This window comes from Phacochoerus africanus, chromosome 8, assembly GCF_016906955.1.
Source record: "Phacochoerus africanus isolate WHEZ1 chromosome 8, ROS_Pafr_v1, whole genome shotgun sequence".
Lineage (NCBI taxonomy): Eukaryota > Metazoa > Chordata > Mammalia > Artiodactyla > Suidae > Phacochoerus > Phacochoerus africanus.
The window spans coordinates 52,615,137-52,631,241 of NC_062551.1; the positions used below are offsets into that span (position 1 = coordinate 52,615,137).

Consider the following 16,105-nt stretch of genomic DNA (forward strand, 5'->3'; position numbering starts at 1 on the left):
ATCACATTCCCATTCTACAGATGCAGCAGTTGAGGTTCAAGCCAGGGCAGAATCTGGACCCACTTACATTGTTTTGTGGGGAGAGGAGAGACAAAATCTCAGCTTAAGTGTTCTCCCATGGCCACCTTTTTCTCTCTCACGCCCCCTGCTGGTTTCCTGCCCTGTCAGTAAGTCATTTTCATGGTTTTTTCTATCTTCCTCCCTCTGGAGGGCCTGTCCAACAACTGCCTGGTTCATCCTGTGTCCCCAGAACACAGAGGGCACTCAATAAATATCTCTTTGTTGAGTTAACGACGTTGAACTTATTAATTAAAGCGCCATATTCAACTTTGAAAGCACCTGTCAGGTCAGGGCTGGGGACAGGGGTTATCTCGCTAAAGATGGGCTGAGAATGGACTGTCTTTATGCACCCAAGAGAGACAGCTTTTATTGGTTAAAAGCACAACTCTTGAGGAGTTTCCATCGTGGCTCAAATACTAGTGGTAACAAATCTGACTAGTATCCGTGAGGATGCGGGTGCGATCCCTGGCCTTGCTCAGTGGGTTGAGGATCCCACATTGCTGTGGCTGTGGCATAGGCCTGTAGCTGCAGCTTGGGTTCAACCCCTAGCCTCAGAACTTCCATGTGCTGCGGGTGCGGCCCTAAAAAAACAAAACAAACAAAAAAAAACCAACTCTGGAGCCCGCTTCCAGGTCAAATCCTGGGTCTGCCACCTCCCAGCTGTGTGACCTCAAGCAAGTGACTTTACCTTTCTGAACCTCAGTTTCTTCATCTTCAAATGTGATCATAACACAAAGATTAAATAAGTTAGTATTGCTCAATTTCTTTTTTCTTTTCTTTTTTTTTTAGGGCCTCATCTGTGGCATATGGAAGTTCCCAGGCTGGGATCCAATCAGAGCTACAGCCGTTGGCCTGTGCCACAGCCACAGCAACACCAGATCCGAGCCACGTCTGAGACCTACACCACACCTTACAGCAACGTGGGATCCTTAACCCACTGAGCGAAGCCAGGGATCAAACCCGAATCCTCATGGATTCTAGTCAGGTTCATTAATTGCTGAGCCACAAAGGGAACTCCAGTATCAGTAGAGTTCTTAGAACAGGGTCTGGCACATCACGAGCAGCTAGAACTGTTGACATATTATGATCCTTTAAAATCATCATTTCATCCACTTTGCCCCAGTGAAGGGATTTTAAGTCCTTACAGTTGGGGAAGCCAAGCATGACCTTGTCAGGGACTAGATGATTCCTCTTGCTTTCCTCTCTGGTCCCCTCACCTCCTCATCTGGTTCTCATTCCCCCTGGTCCCTGAGAAACTAGTTTCTGTTCTCTGTCCTGTTGGGCACTTCCTGGCAAGAGGCAGCTGAACAGTGTGTGGTGAGAGCCAGGGCCCAGGGCTGGAGGCCTGGGCCCGGGGCTGGAGGCTCTACTCCCTCCGGCCTTCCTCTCTCTGGGCCACAGATTCCCCCTCTGAATAATGGGAGTCAGTCAGTCATTCCACACAGATGTCTTGAGCACCAGCTGTGTGCCAGGTACTGAGCTGTACTCCAGGTATATAGCAGGGACCAAAACAGACAAAAGAGCAAACAAAGTAAGTGAAATCTACATGATAACTACTAGGGGAGGAACATAATGCAGGGCGGGGCATAGGAAGTACCTGGGAGATAGGAAGCGCTTTTTTTTTTTTAAAGTAAAGCCAGGGGAAGAAGGGTTTCCTGGACAGATGACATTTGAGCAAAGACTCAAAGGCCAAGGGAGGAGGCATGCAGCTGCCGCCCAGGGCGGGGATCATGCAGGCAGAGGGAACAGCCAGTGCTGCAGGTGGAAGCTCCCGGGTATACTTGGAGAACGGCATTTGGTGGTCCATGTGACTGCAGTGGAGTGAGCAAGTGGGCAGGGGCAGAATCCTCATCAATAGACCACCAGGGAACTCCCTAATTCAAGGTTTAACAGGATCCCTTTGGGTTCCAATGGGGAACAAACTGAAGGGGACATGGGTGAAGCAGGAGGATGGTCTCTTTAGAATCGTTAAAATCTTAAGCCCCCCAAGGGTCCCTGCTGCGTTTCTCTATACCTAAGTGCTCTGAGTCTAAGATTTTTTTTAAGACCCTGAAGATTCTGTGGTTCCAAAGGTTCCTCCCCCTACAATCATGTGAGTTGCTTGAGCCCCCCCCCCCCGGGGGGGGGGCGTGTCCGTCTCTGTGTGTGCTGTGTCCCCTGCTGTGTCCCCAGTGCCTCGGACAGCGCCTGCTATGTTGTAGGAGTTCCCCAAATAGATGCTGAAGGATGGAAGGAAGGAGGGATGCGTCAAAGGTCCAGAGGGCAATTCTAAGGTTCTAAAGAATAATAAGTCGCTCTGAAGTGCAACTCAGGTTCTTAAGTGCCTTCTGGGGTCAGAGGAGGGCAGGCAGGCCTGGGATGGGTGAAGAGGGCTGGGAGAGCGTGCCTGGTAGGAGAGAGAGAGAGGAGACAGGGAGACCAGGGCAGGGCCCCAAGCACATGGCCACAGTGCAGAATTTGGCCCCGGGGACCTGAGTGGGCTTTACAGAGGCACAGAAACCCAGAAACCCTGCCCCTGGTCATCATCTTTTTTTTCTTTTTTTTTTAACTGTCCCATGGCACATGCAATTCCTAGACCAGGGATCAGATCCCAGCTGCGGTTGCAACCTACACCACAGCTGTGACAGTGCCAGATCCTTTAACCCACTGTGTCAGGCTGGGGATCAAACCCGTATCCTGGCATGAGAGATGCCACCAATTCCATTGCACCATAGTGGGAACTCCTGGTCATCATCTTTTCACCAAATGCATTTTCAGTGCCCAGCCACACGCTAGACAGACAGGAGTGCCAGAGACAGCGCTGTCTCTCCCCTCCTGGGGGAAACACAGTCTAGAACAGGCAGCCCTAGGGGGATTTCTGGCCTAGCCTGCATTTCAGAGAGGGCTTCCTGGAAAAGGAGCCATCTGAGCTGAAGCCTGAGCATAAGCAGATTTCCAGGAGAAAAGAGGCATGGAGAGAAGGGGTGTTCCAGAGGCAGAGGAACAGGATCTGCAAAGGCTTAGAAATAACATCTGTTTGAAGAAAAGTCCAAGGTGGCTTAAGCATAGAGCTCGAGGAGGCATGGCAGGAACTGGGGCTGGAATGGGGGGCAGGCAAGGGCCAGGTCACACAAGGCCTGATGGGATGTTGTTGGAAACTTAAACTTCCTCCCCACGGCACTAGGGAGCCATGGCAGATGCTGAGCAGAGAGGGAGAGGTCCGACATGTGCTTTATGGAGACCCCTCTGCTGCCGTGAGGAGGGGCTTCATCAGGAGGCCATAGGGAGGCCGGGCAGTGTTCTGGGTGAACCCAGGTCAAGTGGGAGCTGTGGGAATGGGGAGGAGGGGTCAAAAGTGTTTTGGAGGCAAGACGGCTCTCTGGGCCTCTGATGTCCCCCTCTCTGGGAGGGGCAGAACCTAGGACGATCCTTCTTGGGGAAACTTTCTGTATCTGCTCAGAAGCCAGAGAGTTAATTACTCCTTCTGTGCTGGAGACCTGCCAAAGCTTCAAGTTGTGATTGGGACAGGGAGACAGCGCCACCTAGGGGTTGCTTAGGAGTGTAGCCAAGGAGTAAAGAGGCACTAACCCCCCCCACCCTGCCGCCCCTTTTTTTGGCCATGCCTGAGGCATCAAACCTGCACCACAGCAGTAACCCAAGCCACAGCAGGGACAAAGCTGAATTCTTAACTGCTAGGCCACCAGGCAACTCCAGCACAACCTCTTGATGCAGCCCACTCTGCTTTAAAAAAGATTTTTTGGAGTTCCCAATGTGGCTCAGTAGGTTAAGAACCTGACTAGTACCCATGAGGACTTGGGTTCAATCCCTGGCCCCGCTTAGTGGGTTAAGAATCTGGTGTTGCCGTGAGCTGTGGCGTAGGTCACAGACGCTGCTCGGATCTGGTGTTGCTGTGGCTGTGGTGCAGGCTAGCAGCTGCAGCTCCTGTTTGATTCCTAGCCTGGGACCTTCCATATGCTGCAGGTGCGGCCCTAAAAAGAAAAAAAAAATTGATTTTTTAACTGTGATAAAATAACACATAACAAAACTTGTTGTCTTAACAGTTTTCAGGTTGATAGTTTAGTACTGTTAAATATATCCACGTTATTGTGCAATCTCCAGAACTTTGTCATCTTGCAAAATTGGAATTCTACAGCCATTCAACAACAACCCCCCCCTTGCTCCCTCCCCCCAGCCCCCTGGCAACCATCATCTTCTTCCTGTTTCTGTGAGTTTGACCCATTCTACTAAAAAAACTAATTAGAGGCCAACATTAAAAATTCTGATTTAAAAAAAATTTCTAGCTTTTCATGCAAAACCAGAACCATCTGGCTGATGATCAGGAAAGAGATGGCCAGATGGCACAGGATTTGAGGAAGTGAGAAGAAGGTGGGGGGGGCTTGGCGAGGCTTTGACCCCTGGGGGCCAGGGTGTGGGAGGGAAGGGAAGGAGAGATCAGGCGTGGCTTCCTGGAGCAGGGAACATAGAGAAGAAGGTGCAAGTTTGGGGACAGCAATGGGATCCGGGCATTTATAACTGAATCCAAATCTGAGTGAGAAGTTGACAATGAATAAAAGGGTGGGATCAAACAAGAAAGAAGGGAAGCTGATTCATTTGAGAAAAACTTCCTGAGCATCTAATAAGTACCTAGCCCTGTGCTGGGTAGCCTTGGGCACCCAACAGTGACCAGTCAGGCTCAGGACCTGCCTTCATGGGTCTCATAATCCAGTGGAGGCCTCAGGCTGGACCCTACTCAGCAGTGAGTTAGAGTGGGAGGCTAGAGTGGGAACCCAGGGGGCTGAAGGAGCCCTGAGGGGGTTGCATGACCCAGCCAGGGATCAGGGAGGGCTTCCTGGAGGAGGAAAAGTTGAAACCGAAACCAAATAAGGACTGGGAAGGGAGTTCTTGATGTGGCTCAGTGGGATGGGGACCTGACGTTGTCTCTGTGAGGATGTGGGTCCCATCCCTGGCCTCGCTCAGTGGGTAAGGATCCAGCGTCGCCACAAGTGCAGGTAGAAGATGCATGGCTTGGATCTGGTGTTGCCAGTGGCTGTGTTGTCAGCTGTGGCTCTGATTCAACCCCTAGGCCGGGAACTTCCATATGCCACAGGCGTGCCCCCCCCCCCCCCCGGCCCCAAAAAAAAGGGCTGGGAGAGGAAAGCAAGGCTGAGGATGGGTAGGGGAGCTTCTGACAACCAGCTTTCGTTCCCCCCTGCCCAGGATACCCCGGAAGCCCAGCTAGGGCCTGACTTCAGCCCCATGCGGCTCACCCGCTGCCAGGCTGCTCTGGCAGCCGCCATCACGCTCAACCTCCTGGTCCTGTTTTATGTTTCGTGGCTGCAGCACCAGCCCAGGAACTCCCGGGCCAGGGGCTCCCGCCGTGGATCTGCCTCCGGTCCGCGCGTCACCGTCCTGGTGCGGGAGTTCGAGGCCTTTGACAACGCGGTGCCAGAGCTAGTGGATTCCTTCCTGCAGCAGGACCCAGCCCAGCCCGTGGTGGTGGCTTCGGACACACTCCCCTATCCGCCCCTGGCCCTGCCGCGCATCTCCAACGTTCGCCTGGCGCTGCTCCAGCCCGCCCTGGACCGGCCCGCCACAGCCTCGCGCCCCGAGACCTACGTGGCCACCGAGTTCGTGGCCCTGGTGCCCGACGGGGCAAGGGCCGAGGCACCCGGCCAGCTGGAGCGCATGGTGGAAGTGCTCCGAGCCGGAGGCGCACGCCTGGTGGCCGCTCCCGTCGCTTCGGCCAACCCTGCTCGGTGCCTGGCCCTGAACGTCAGCCTGCGGGAGTGGACCGCCCGCTATGGCCCAGCGCCCTCCGCACCTCGCTGCGACGCCGTGGACGGGGACACCGTGGTTCTCCTGCGCACCCGCGACCTCTTCAACCTGTCGGCGCCCCTAGCCCGGCCCGTGGGCACCAGCCTCTTCCTGCAGACCGCCCTTCGCGGCTGGACGGTGCAGCTGCTGGATGCACCCTTCGCCGCGGCCCACCAGCCCCCGCTAGCCACGGCCCACGCGCGCTGGAAGGCGGAGCGCGAGGGGCGAGCGCGGCGCGCGGCGCTGCTCCAGGCGCTGGGCATCCGCCTGGTGAGCTGGGAGGGCGGGCGGCTCGAGTGGTTTGGATGCAACAAGGAGACCCCGCGCTGCTTCGGGACGGTGGTGGGCGACACGCCAGCCTACCTGTACGAGGGGCGCTGGACTCCCCCGTGCTGCCTGCGCGCGCTGCGCGAAACCGCACGCTACGTGGTGGGTGTGCTGGAGGCGGCCGGCGTGCGCTACTGGCTGGAGGGCGGCTCGCTGCTGGGAGCGGCCCGCCACGGGGACATCATCCCGTGGGACTACGACGTGGACCTGGGCATCTACCTGGAGGACGTGGGCAACTGCGAGCAGCTGCGGGGCGCCGAGGCGGGCTCTGTGGTGGACGAGCGCGGCTTTGTGTGGGAGAAGGCGGTAGAGGGCGACTTCTTCCGCGTGCAGTACAGCGAGAGCAACCACCTGCACGTGGACCTGTGGCCCTTCTACCCCCGAAACGGGGTCATGACCAAGGACACGTGGCTGGACCACCGGCAGGATGTCGAGTTCCCCGAACACTTCCTGCAGCCTCTCGTGCCCCTGCCCTTTGCCGGTTTTGTGGCGCAGGCGCCTAACAACTACCGCCGCTTCCTCGAGCTCAAGTTCGGCCCCGGGGTCATCGAGAACCCTGAGTACCCCAACCCGGCACTCCTGAGTTTGGCAGCAAGCAGCTGACGCTCCAGTGCCTGCTCCTGGGTCCGGAGAACATTCGGGCACAAGGCACTGTCCTTTGTCTTGGTGCTGCTGGCATTTGGTGGGCGGGCCAGGGATGCCAAGCTGCCCTGCAGGGCTCTGCATGGTCCCGGACATCAAATCCTGCGCCCTGCCCAAGATTTCCAGAACTGGGGCTCCAGGGCTGGGACAGTTTGGGAAAAGAGGCAGAAAGAGTGTAAGTTCCGGAGCCAGACTGTCGCGATTCCAACCTCGGCTCTTGCACTTGTTCGGTACGTGGACCCCTGGCAAGTGTCCCAACTTCGCTGCCTCTGTTTCCTCCCGGATTCAGTGCCAGCCCTCAGGGTCAAGCACACCCGGAGCCCCAGGACACTTAGCTGTTGGGGTTTCTTCCGCCACTAGAGGGCGTCTTTGTCCTACCTTGCAGCCAAGGCGACTGTCCGCGGGGCCCTCTGTTCCATGGCTTTCATGTCTCTCGAGCCTTTGGTCCCCTCTCCAGTCTCATGCGCCTGGTCAGGACAGGATGACTCTCTTTCCTTCTTTCAGAAAACGAGCTCCTTCCTCCTGGGAGAGCCCTGTGCGGTGCATACTGCTCTTAACCCCATCTTGCACAAAGCAAACAGGCTCAGAGGTCTGAGGGTGCTCTGGTTAAGAACCTGGTTCTGGGAGTCCCCTGGTGGTCTAGTGGTTAGGAGTCAGAGCTCCCTCTGTGGCGGCCGCCCAGGTTCAAGCCCTGGTCTGGCAGCTGAGATGCCACATCAAGCTGCTGCAAGTCGCTGCCAAAAAACCCCCAGAGGAACCAGCTGGATCCCAGCCTCACTCCATTTACTGTGTTACCTCATTACATTAGCCCTTTGCCCCTGTTAGCCCCCTGGCAAGACAGGGTAAACCACAACCATAGCTGACATTTCCTGAGCACTTACTGTGTCTCAGGCATCGTTCTCAGTATTTCTCATGGAGTAACTGACTTATCCCTCGTCCCAACCCTGGGAAGTAAGAGCTGCTGCTATTTTGATTTTACAGATGAGGAAACTGGCCAGAATGGTAACGTCACTTGTCCAAGGTCAGACAGCTTGGGAAGTGTCAGAGCAGAGACTTGAAGCCAGGCTGTTGCCAATATGCCCCTCTCCGGAGATGGTACCCACACCACTTAGCAGGTAGTCAGCTTCCTCGTGATCATGAACCTAAGAGGAATTACTGTTTGGGCATGTCCCTCCAAAGTGTGTCTTTATTTATAAATTATATCCAGGTACGACTATCATTCTGTATATTAATAATAAGGCTGAAGTTACTCTATCTTAAAATTACGAGTTCCCTGGTGGCTGAGCGGGTTAAGGATCCCACATTGTCACTGCTGTGGGCCAGGTTCCATCCCTGGCCCAAGAACTTCCACATGCCATGGGCACAGCAGGAAATTTAAAAATAAAAAAAATTAAGTTGAAAATAGTTTTGTTTACCAGCCTCATCCTGATGACTTTGTCCCACCCACCCCTTGGGGGTGTGCCCCTGGCTTTGAGATCGCAGGCTCTAAAGTGGGAGAGGCCTGAGGTCAAATCCTGGCGCTGCAGGTTCCTCCCGCTGTGAACTTGGGCCGCCCTCACCACCTCAGCTTTGCCCCCAGGAAATGGGGCTAATTGTGGCTCCTGGCTTGGCTACTTATTTTGTGACCTTAGGCAAGTCACTGCTTCTCTGAATGGTGGGGGCGGGGTGGTGATATTGCAGAAGTGTGAAGCCCTTGGAGAAGGAGGCTTCACAGGCCAGCGAGAGAAGATAAATGCCAGTTTGCCCAATCTCCTGAGGCGCAGACATCCAAGCCTGACTTCTGATAACACAGCTTCTGTGTTTAACCACGGCACCTGCCAGTGGCCTGATGTCTGTTGGGTTCCCAGGGAGCATTCTGGAAACATGGGGAAGATTTGCATCATCACTGCAATGAGACAGTCCTCTCGGCTCCCAGAAGGCATGGCCCAGAGAATGGAGTGTTTTGGTTTTTTTTTTTTTTTTGCTTTTTAGGGCTGCACCCACAGCATATGGCAGTTCCCAGGCTAAGGGTCTAATCAGAGCTACAGCTGTTGGCCTACGCCACAGCCACAGCTACGTGGGCTCTGAGCCACGTCTGCGACCTACACCACAGTTCATGGCAATGCCTGATCGTTAACCCACTGAGCAAGGCCGGGGATCAAACCCACAACCTCATGATCACTAGTCAGATTCGTTTCCACTGCACCACAATGGGGACTCCAGAGATGTCTTATAATACCTGCAGGGCACCTCCACGCAATGAAGCGGTGTCCCTTGTTACATACTGTTTAAAAATGTCCCATCGGACATTTATGAAGAACGGGTGGCGTTCGAAATATTTTTGCAACTGTTATGATAATGTAAATATATGAATCAATATGTGTTGCATTTTGAAAATATTTTTTTAATTCTCAAAATAGTCAAAATTATCTATCTATACATACTTAAGTTGTTGCCAGAAGCATAAGTCAATGCTCAAATCATTCTTAAATTATTATAATGGTTTTGTTTGATTTAGAAATTGTTGGTATGATTTCTTGATTGACACAGCTGTGCCTAAGTGTTGACATAAAATAACATTATATAGATATTTAAAATAACCTTGTTTTGGCTGTGGTTTCATAAGGGAACCACATCAAATGCTTCTAGAAACTTCCCATTAAGTTAAGAACCAGGAGTTTCTGCTGTGGCACAGTGGGTTAAAGGTCTGACTGTAGAGGGTCAGGTTGCTGCAGAGGCGTGAGTTCAATCCCCAGTCCAGCATGGTGGGTTAAGGATCTGGGGTTGCTGTAGCTATGGATCACAGCTGCAGCTCAGATTCAACTCCTGGCCCGGGAACTTCCATATGCCATCAGTGTGTCCATTAAAAAGAAAAAAAAATAAGAATGTTTCAGCACTTGAGATCTCAATAAAAAGTTTCTCTTAACATCATCCATAGTGTTTGGTGTTTTCTCTTTGCTCTTCCTGAACTGACAGCAGTTACATTCGAAGGTTTTCTAGCCCTTATAATACTCTCTGATAGCTCTGAATAAAATTCAACCTTTATTATCAACTAAGCAATGAGATGACAGAAAACCCATCACAACAACGACCTTGAACTAATGAATCTGTTGCAATGTGTTATTGAATTTTACTGCTTTCTCAATTAACTCTTATTCTGTTAACCAGCCAGAACAGAAGTATTTCCACATTTAACAACCAGTGCATACTAGTGCAAACTAACAAAATTTTAGCCTTACTTAGAAAGACCAGGTTAAGAATAATCTGAGCCCAGGAGTTCCCGTTCTGGCTTAGCAGGTTACAAACCTGACTAGTATTCATGAGGATGTTGGTTCAATCCCTGGCCTCACTCTGTGGGTTAAGGACCCAGTGTTGCTGTGAGCTGCAGTGTAGGTTGCAGACATGGTTCTGATAGCTCCGATGCAACCCTGAGCCGGGGAACTTCCATTTGCCACAGGTGTAGCCCTAAAAAGAAAAACAAAAACACTTATCTGAGCCCAGAACCTAATTAGGCAAACACAAAGGTCCTTTTTGGAAGATTTTCCCAAGTTCTGAATTTTCCAGGAAGTGCAACTACCATGTAACATGAGGGTAGCTTTTATTATGTTTTGTTCAAAACTTGGCCAAGGATTGTCAACAATTTCAGAAAACCACATTCCATCAGGTTTCACCAGGTTCTCTGTAATTTGATAGCTACGCTGTGTGTTTACAGCTGGGGTTGGGAGCTGCCTGCCTCACAGGTGTAAAGGTTTGGCTGCCTCCTCAGGTTCCAGGAATGAGACCTCACCTCACACATTTGCACATTAAAATGGATGTTAGGAGTTACCTAGTGGCTCAGCAGATTAATGATCCAGTGTTGTCACTGCTGTGGCTCAAGTCGCAGCTGTGGAGCAGATTTGATCCCTGGCCCAGGAACTTCCACATGTCACAAGTGTGGCCAAAAAGGAAAACAATGAAATGTACATTACAAACTCCTATCCTTTTATTTCTCCTTTACTTATTTATTTGCTTTTTAGGGCCGTACCCATGGCATGTGGGGGTTCTAATCAGAGCTACAGCTGCCAGCCTACGCCAGAACCACAGCAATGCCAGATCCGAGCCACGTCTGAAACCTACACCACAGCTCATGGCAACGCTGGGTCCTTAACCTTCCGAGCAAGGCCAGGGATCGAACCCGAGATTTCATGGTTCCTAGTTGGATTCATTTCCACTGCGCCACGATGGGAACTCCTATTTCTTTTTATTACAATTCAGGCAATATGAGGGTTTTTTTTTTTTTAGGTAAAAAGTAGATTTATTGATAGAGACAGACAGAATGGGGGCCATCCCAGGTGAGATCGGCCTAGAAGGGATGTATTCCATCGACAAAATGCAGTCCATTTCAAAAGGCAAGACAGCAGCTGAGCAGCTGGGATTTTTTTTGGCAGAGCCCACAGCATGCAGAAGTTCCTGGCAAACCAGTGCCACAGCTGTAACAACGCCAGATCCCTAACCTGCCGAGCTGCCAGGGAACTCCCATGGATCATTTTTAATATCATGTGCAATAGGTAATATAACCCTATGAGCATCATTTCAGCAGAGCCAAGAGGACTTTTCCCAGAGCTGACATTCAAGCCAGCACATGCACTGGTGTGACCATACCTGTGGTCTAAACACAACAATATTAAATTATGGGTTATCGGGAGTTCCCCTTGTGGCACAGCAGAAACAAACCCCAAACTCAACTGATGTCCGTGAGAATGAAGGTTTGATCCCTGGCCTCGCTCAGTGGGTTAAGGAGCCGGCATTACCGTGAGCTATGGCATAGATTAGCAGCTGCAGCTCCAATTTGACCCCCAGCCTGGGAAGTTCCAAATCCTTCAAGTGCAGCCCTAAAAAGCCAAAAAAAAAAAAAGGAAAAAAGAAAAAAATTGTGGGCTGTTAATCTGTTGGTAAACGGCCATTACCAATGGTCCCCTATTATTGCCTTCCTGGCTCCCCCCAGGACCCCCTGCGTCTCGCCCTGACCTGGCAGCCCAGGGGTTAACACCAGGCACGGTGGGCGTGAAGGGGTGCACGTCCCAGGTGCTGTTAGATGGGCCAATACATTTACCAGCAGCAAATCTTTTGTGTATCACCCCAGACGTTACAAAATATTTGCTCTGAAAGGCAGATGGCACTAAAAGACACGTCTCCTAACGCACCTTTAGGCATGATCGCTCCAAACTGGAAACTACCCAATGGCCATGAACACGTGAGACACATGGTACATGCAGACAATGGACTACTCCTCAGTGATTAAGGAGAAATAAAAAGAAGCGAGCTACTGATACATGTAAAAACATGACTAAATCTCAGAGCATCCGGCTGAGGAAAAGAAGCTGAGGCAGAAAGCTGCACACTATCTGATTCACTAATTAGAAATTCTGGAAGAGACAAAAACGAATCCTGAGGGGCCAAAAGCAGATCGGTGGTGGCCTGAGCCTGGCGGGTGAAGGGAGGGAAAGAGTCTGCAAAGGACCACGGGGAAATTCGGAGGTAGTGGGACTACTGTGCTGGGTTTTTTTTTTGTTGTTTTTTTTTTCTTTTTTTCTTTTTAGGGCTGCACCTGCGGCCTAAGGAGGTTCCCAGGCTAGGGGTTGAATCAGCTGCAGCTGCCGGCCCACGCCACAGCCACACCAGATCCTTAACCCGCTGAGCAAGGCCAGGGATCGAACCCGTGTCCTCCTTGATCCTAGTCATTAACCACTGAGCCACAAAGGGAAATCCACTATTGTGTATTTTGTGGTGGTTTTTCACAAGTCTATGAATTTGGCAAAAAGATCCCATTGTCTGCTTGGATGGATGGCGTTTGTTGTACGTAAATTATACCTCAATACGGTGGACCCCTGCCCCAAAAGCATATGGGGGAGAGGGTCCAAGAGGCCTAGAAAACACTGATCTGTCGCCAGAAGACAAGGCTGAGTCATGACCCTGCCTGCCGGCCAGGCTGTCACTCTGAGCTTGAACCCAGGCCCAAGCCCAATGCAAAGCCAGCCTGAGCCCTCCCTCCTATGCCAGGCTCCTTCAACGAGCAAGAGGGGTGTTCTGATAACAGGAGTGGGTGAGGCAGGGGAAAAAGGAAAGGGCGTTGAAAGCTGGGCTCCAGAGAGTGGCATACGTACCTAGCCTTTTCTTTTCTCTTTCTTTCCTTTTTTTTTTTTTTCTGTCTTTTTGCCTTTTCCAGGGCTGCTTCCTGTGGCATATGGAGGTTCCCAGGCTAGGGGTCGAATCAGAGTTGTAGTCTCTAGCCTACACCACAGCCACAACAACGCCAGATCAGAGCCACGTCTGAAACCTACACCACAGCTCACGGCAACGCCAGATCTTTAACCCACTGAGCCAGACCAGGGATCGAACCTGCAACCTCATGGTTCCTAGTTGAATTCATTAACCACTGCACCACGACGGGAACTCCCTTTCTTTCTTTTTTTGGCTGCATGTAAGGCACGCAGAAGTTCCCAGGCCAGGGACTGAACCTGAGCCACAGCAGTAACCAGAGCCACAGCAGTAACAACCACCCAGTCCTTAACCCACTATGCCACTGGGGAACTCCCAGGTGCTTTTGCTTCTGCTCTTATAGAAGCTTCATCAGTGGCCTTTGGGTGAGGTGTAACAGAGCCGTTGTCACTGGAGGGTGACCCCTGGCAGTGCTTGCCCAAAGTCACATAGCTGGCAGGTGACAGAAGCAGGATCTGTCCCAGGGTAACAGCCCCTTGTAGCCAGGCAGGTCTGTGGCTGGAGCCCAACTCCTTCATTCTGCAAATATTGATTATCTGCGATGTGCCAGGCCCTCTGCTGTGTTCTGGGTGTTCAGTAGCGAACAAGACAAAGGTGGCTCCCCGCTGGAGTGCACATCCTAGTGGGGACCGGGTCTGGGAATCACAAAAGGCCCTGTCCACACCAAGGAGGCTTGAGATGGTTCTGGTCTTTCTATATGACCTAGATCAGCATTTTAGGCAAATTAGTGGCATATGCCTAGCAAATTTAGAAAAGGGAATTTTAAAAATGGCTAAGTACTATAGATTGCATATGCAATATATTACATGTCAGTATGTATCTCTTTAAACACACATGCCTCATCATCTAAATCTAATCCATTCCCAAAAAAGCATTAAATAAAAAATTTTGAGTTCCCGTCATGGTGCAGTGGTTAACAAATCCGACTAGGAACCATGAGGTTGCGGGTTCGATCCCTGGCCTTGCTCAGTGGGTTAATGATCCAGCGTTGCCGAGAGCTGTGGTGTAGGTTGCAGACACGGCTCGGATCCCGCATTGCTGTGGCTCTGGCGTAGGCTGGCAGCTGCAGGTCCAATTCGACCCCTAGCCTGGGAACCTCCATACGCCGTGGGAGCGGCCCAAGAAATAGCAAAAAAAAAAAAAAAATTTTAAGGGAGTTCCCTGGTGGCCTAGTGGATTAAGGATCCAGTGTGGTCACATCTGTGGCTCTAGTTACCACTGTGGGAGTAGCTATGAGACCTTCCATATACTGCAGGTGCAGCCAAAAAGAAAAAAAAAAATTTGAAGATAAGCAACTTTTTTTTTTTTCTTTTTTGGTGGCCCTCAGCATATGGAGCTTCCGGGCCAGGGATCAGATCCGAGCCGCAGTTACAACCTAAGCCACAGCTATGGCAATGCTGGATCCTTAAGCCCCTGTGCAGGGCCAGGGATGGAACCTGTGTCCCAGGGATCCCAGGACACCACCGATCCCATTGTGCCATAGAGGGAACTCCAGCAACTATTTGAAGCAGGGAAAATAAAAGGAGTTCCCGTAGTGGTACAGCAGAAACGAATCCAACTAGGAACCATGAGGTGGCGGGTTCGATCCCTGGCCTCGCTCAGTGGGTTAAGGATCCCGAGTTGCTGTGGCTGTGGTGTAGGCCAGCAGCTACAGCTCCGATTGGACCCCTAGCCTGGGAACGTCCATATGCCTGGGGTGCAGCCCTGAAAAGACAAAAAAAAAAAAAAAGAGGGAAAAATAATGCACTCCTAGCTTCATCCTAAAATCCCACCTTCCCAAATATCATTCAACACTCTTTTCTTTAACAACCCATCAAGGATCCTAGCATAAGAGAAAGCATTGTGAACACCCATTACTTAATTATTCAACACTCAATGGACTCACTAGTGTCTACATTTGTGTGCAAGACACAATTTTGACCAGCATCAAATTATGAATTAGATTTCCCTGCTACACATCAGAAGATGCTAAAGCTATGAGATAACATCTACAATTGGACCCAGACTGCAGGTGCCTCCAGGCACCTGGCAGAAGTCTACATAGGGACCTAGGAAATGGGAGATGGTATCAGTAACGAGTAACACACTGCAACAATGCACAAGGCGGGACCCTGTCACCACAGGGGAGTCCTGGTTGGTGTCGGGACTCACATAGAACTGAGAAGTTTTGCAGCAGGGTTTTTTGGGGTTTTTTTTCTTCTTTTTAGGCTCGCACCCACAGCATATGGAAGTTCCTAGGCTCGGGGTCAAATTGGAGCTGCAGCTGCCAGCCACAGCAACACAGGATCCAAGCGGCGTCTTCGACCTGCACTGCAGCTCAAGGCAACACCAGATCCTTAACCCACTAAGCTAGGCCAGGGATCGAACCCTCATTCTCATGGATACCAGTGGGATTCATTTCCGCTGCGCTACAATGGAAACTCCAGCAGCAGGTTTTGGATTCAAACAGGAAGTTGGGGGGTTAAAAAAAAAAAAAAAGCAAGGGAGTTCCCTGATGGCTCAGTGGGCAAAGGATCCGGCATTATCATTGCTGTCGCTTGGGTCACTGCTGTAGAGAGGGTTCGATCCCTGGCTCCGGAACTTCTACATGCTTTGGGCACAGCCAAAAAGAAAAAAAGACCAAGACATCATTAGAACTCTTAGGATAATTGAAGCGATGCCTGCATTCCAATGGTGGTGGTTACAGTGCCAGTTTACCATGGGCTGTACAAAATCATTGACTGGAAGATAACATACCTAGGGTATATTATGCACCTTAAGTGTACTGGATAATTTTTCCTAATGTTTACATCTCCGTAAGCAGTAGTCACATCAAGATACACATTTACTGTGTCATAGGAAGTTCCCTTGTGCTCTCGGCCTCTTTGAACCCCCAGAGATCACCACTGTTCTGACTTCTCTCACCGTAGGCCAGTTTAGCCCATGTAGACCCATATACACGGAATTACACAGCATGTGCTATTTCCAGTTCCTTTCAACGTGTTATGAGATTATAACCTGGTGGTTAGGGTTTGGTGCTTTCACCCTCGCAGCCCTGGTCTGAGCG

General features: G+C 51.2%; 1 protein-coding gene across 2 annotated transcripts in view; it reads left to right on the top strand.

The window, feature by feature from the left end:
• Positions 1 to 8,224, top strand: part of FKRP (fukutin related protein) — a 9,940-nt gene extending 1,716 nt beyond the window's left edge. For both annotated transcript variants that reach the window (XM_047789751.1, XM_047789752.1), the window contains one exon: positions 5,257 to 8,224. In XM_047789751.1, the coding sequence (XP_047645707.1) occupies positions 5,296 to 6,783 (1,488 nt within the window). In that variant the 5' untranslated portion in view covers positions 5,257 to 5,295 and the 3' untranslated portion in view covers positions 6,784 to 8,224. The remainder of the gene's footprint in view (positions 1 to 5,256) is intronic.
• The last annotated feature ends 7,881 nt before the right edge of the window (positions 8,225 to 16,105 follow it).